We start from the raw sequence: 992 nt of genomic DNA, 5'->3' as shown, positions 1-992 counted from the left end.
GGTTTGTTTTTGCTTTTTTGAGAGAGGGTCTCCCTATGTGGCCCAGGCTGGCTTTGAACTTTCAGTTCCCCTACCTCAAGCTCTGTAGTATCAGAATTACAAGCATGCATCACCACACTCAGCTCTTAGAAGACACTTGAGAGGGTGCCAATGCTTCTTTCCACACCACTATCTCCAATCCCTTCCTTTTGTTTCTTACTGTGGAAAGGAATGAGATTACTTTGAGACTTCTGAAAGCTTTATTGAAGTCAGGCCCCAAGGGACAGGTCACGGTTTTTCTATCTATGAGGTTGCGGTGCATGCTGGACTGAACCCTGGACTACCTCCCCCGGCTAGTTACTGCTGGCCCAGGAAAGAGGCCATGGGGTCATCTGGCCTCTGACGTTTCATTCTGTAGGCCTCCATTTCCTCCTCCGTGGGCTCTCGAGTTTCATATACACTGTTGTATGGCCGCTTTCTCTCGTCAATTTGTAAGATCTCCTTGACATGGAGTAGGCGGGCCTCCTCGGCGTTCAGTGCCTGGAGAGGGGAGAAGAACACATTCTATCTATCCCGTTTTTGATATGGAATCTACAGTTCCACACCAAGCCCCGCACTGCCTGGAAGAGCTTGGGAGGGCTCCCTGTGAATCTGCCGCTCACTACTTGATTCAGGACACAAAATGTTCCATGACACGTTTCGTCAGTGGAAAAGAAATGCGAGGCTCACTTTTTTCTGACACAAGCCCACAGCGGATGTGAGTGTTGTGATTCTGGATTTTCTCAAGGGTTTGCTGAGACTTAGAAATGGTGGGGCTAACCCGGGTACCCGTGGCTCACGCCTGTAATCCGAGTTACTCTGGAGGCTGAGATCTGAGGATTGGGGTTCAAAGCCAGCCCGGGTAGGAAAGTTTGTGAGATTCTGATCTCCAGTTAAACCACCAGAAAACCGGAAGTGGCGCTGTGGCTCATGTGGTAGAGCGCTCACCTTGAGCTGAAGAGCTGAGGGACAGC

At 50.3% G+C, this 992-nt stretch overlaps 1 protein-coding gene across 1 annotated transcript in view; it reads right to left on the bottom strand.

Annotated features, from left to right (window-relative positions):
- Positions 1-336: 336 nt before the first annotated feature.
- Slu7 (SLU7 splicing factor homolog (S. cerevisiae)) overlaps positions 337-992 on the bottom strand; it is a 15,573-nt gene continuing 14,917 nt past the window's right edge. Inside the window, exon 13 of the mRNA XM_013028630.1 lies at positions 337-519. Coding sequence (XP_012884084.1) covers positions 337-519 — 183 coding nt within the window. The remainder of the gene's footprint in view (positions 520-992) is intronic.

Source organism: Dipodomys ordii, unplaced genomic scaffold (genome assembly GCF_000151885.1).
Source record: "Dipodomys ordii isolate 6190 unplaced genomic scaffold, Dord_2.0 Scaffold112, whole genome shotgun sequence".
NCBI classification, from domain to species: Eukaryota; Metazoa; Chordata; class Mammalia; order Rodentia; family Heteromyidae; genus Dipodomys; species Dipodomys ordii.
The sequence above is the reverse complement of the archived record's forward strand: the minus strand, read 5'-3'. Positions and strand labels throughout refer to the sequence as shown.